Source organism: Etheostoma spectabile, chromosome 18 (assembly GCF_008692095.1).
Source record: "Etheostoma spectabile isolate EspeVRDwgs_2016 chromosome 18, UIUC_Espe_1.0, whole genome shotgun sequence".
NCBI lineage: Eukaryota > Metazoa > Chordata > Actinopteri > Perciformes > Percidae > Etheostoma > Etheostoma spectabile.
In genome coordinates this window covers 20,523,386-20,525,387 of record NC_045750.1, presented here as the reverse complement: position 1 = coordinate 20,525,387, position 2,002 = coordinate 20,523,386, and the positions used below count along the sequence as shown (strand labels likewise).

The 2,002-nt window shown below is 47.8% G+C and overlaps 2 protein-coding genes across 3 annotated transcripts in view; both read right to left on the bottom strand.

Moving 5' to 3' along the window:
• The window catches only part of mdn1 (midasin AAA ATPase 1), a 1,030,807-nt gene that overhangs the window by 59,066 nt on the left and 969,739 nt on the right, over positions 1–2,002 (bottom strand). The window lies entirely within an intron of this gene.
• gopc (golgi-associated PDZ and coiled-coil motif containing) overlaps positions 1–2,002 on the bottom strand; it is a 22,535-nt gene that overhangs the window by 18,124 nt on the left and 2,409 nt on the right. For both annotated transcript variants that reach the window (XM_032542354.1, XM_032542355.1), the window contains exon 2: positions 1,802–1,966. In XM_032542354.1, the coding sequence (XP_032398245.1) occupies positions 1,802–1,966 (165 nt within the window). The remainder of the gene's footprint in view (positions 1–1,801; positions 1,967–2,002) is intronic.

Genomic DNA, 2,002 nt, shown 5'->3' with positions numbered 1-2,002 from the left:
CCCATGGCAAAGTGGTCTCAGGGGAGGGTAAAGAATGGTTCAAAAACCCGATGTGCCAACGAGGTAGAGATTGAATGACCCTGCCTGGAGGAAGCCCAGGACCCCCATCTGGAGCCAGGACCAGATGGATGGATGCGCTGCCACGTGGGTGGCAGTGAAGGTCAGGGGACCAGACCCAGGCAGCAGAGGCTGGCTCTGGGGATGTGGAATGTCACCTCTCTGTGGGGGAAGGAGCCGGAGCTTGTGCGGAAGGTGGAGCGCTATCAGTTAGATCTGGTGGGGCTTACCTCTACGCACAGTCCTTGAATGGAGTCCTGTATGGGGCTCCAGTGGGGGACTCCATAGTTCTGCTGGGGGACTTCAACGCACACATGGGCAATGATGGAGATACGTGGAGAGGCGTGATTGGGAGGAACGGCCTCCCTGATCTAAACCAAAATGGTTGTCTGTTGTTGGACTTCTTTGCTAGTCATGGATTGTCAATAACAAACACCATGTTCAAGCATAGGGAAGCTCATAAACGTACGTGGTACCAGAGCACCTTAGGCCGAAGGTCAATGATCGATTTTAAAATCGTTTCATCTGATCTGAGGCCGTATGTTTTGGACACTCTGGTGAAGAGAGGGGCGGAGCTGTCAACTAATCACCATCTTGTGGTGAGTTGGGTCAGGGGATGGGGGAAGACTCCGGACAGACTTGGTAAAACCAAACGTGTAGATTGGGAACGTCTGGAGAAGGTCCCTGTTCCATAGACTTTCAACTCACACCTCCAGTTGAGCTTTTTGTGCATCCCTGTGGAGGCTGAGGGCATTGAACCTGAGTGGACAATGTTCAAAGTTTTCATTGCTAAAGCTGCGTCTTAGGTCCTTCAAGGGGCAGTAACCCATGAACACGGGTGGTCAAGGACCTCCCTTTCTATCTGACTGAAGGAGTCTTTCCGGCATATGTTATCGGGATATGTTATCCCGGATGGATCCAGAGGCAGTTACAATGCACCGACGGGCCCGAAGGGCTGCAGCCTCTGCCGTGAAAGAGGCAAGGCAGCAGGGTGTGGGAGAAGTTCAGAGAAGACATGGAGAAGGACTTTCGGTCTGCACCAAGGTGCTGAAAACTGTTCCCCCACCTCAGGAGGAGGAAACGGGGAACCATCCAAGCTGTATACAGTAAGGATGGGATGCTGTTGACCTCAACTGAGGAGATAATAGGGCGGTGGAAGGAGCACTTTGAGGAACTTTTGGCACTATTTGTTTAATATTACTTTAGTGTATGATTAATCAAATTAATTCTTTAAATTGACCACAAAACCAACAACCAACTTGGTCAACCATGATGAGACAACAGGATTGATAATACCCCCAGTTAATTTTCTCTCTCCAACCTTGCCTAAGTGTGAAGGTCCAAAGAAAAAAACAAAACAGACACAGCATAGCTTACCGAATGGTAGACGCAGGGTAATGTTAGTTATTGATAGCCTGCTAATGTTGCATTCATGTTGTGCAAAAACAAAAAAACTGCAAAAGACCCCTTTTGCAATCTAGTGGCTGTAATTGTGGCATTGCTATCTTTGTTGAAAATTGAATTGGAAATTTTACTTAAAATCAAATTGAATCATGATACCCCTAGGTTACACGCATATCATTTAGCTGCAACATCCTCAGATTGTCTCTGACTGCCAACCTATGTTTTAGGTTATACCATCCTCTCCCTCCTTTTCTCTTTCTATCTATACTGTCTCTATCAAATATTGCCCTATTGCACAACCTATTTAGTTTAAGGGGTTGTGGAACTTTCTCCTACTTACCAGTCTGTCTTTGATGGATTCAGAGTCCTCAGCCTGACCTTGCTTAGTATGAAGCTGCAACTGGAGAGCATGAAGCTGCAGGAGCTGGTCATGGACCTCCCTTTCTATCACTTTTCGCTCAGCCTTAGCCTCAGTCAGCTCAGAACGGAGATCCACCAGCTGAGCCTGTAGTGGAGCAGTAAATAGATGGAGGCAAAGAAG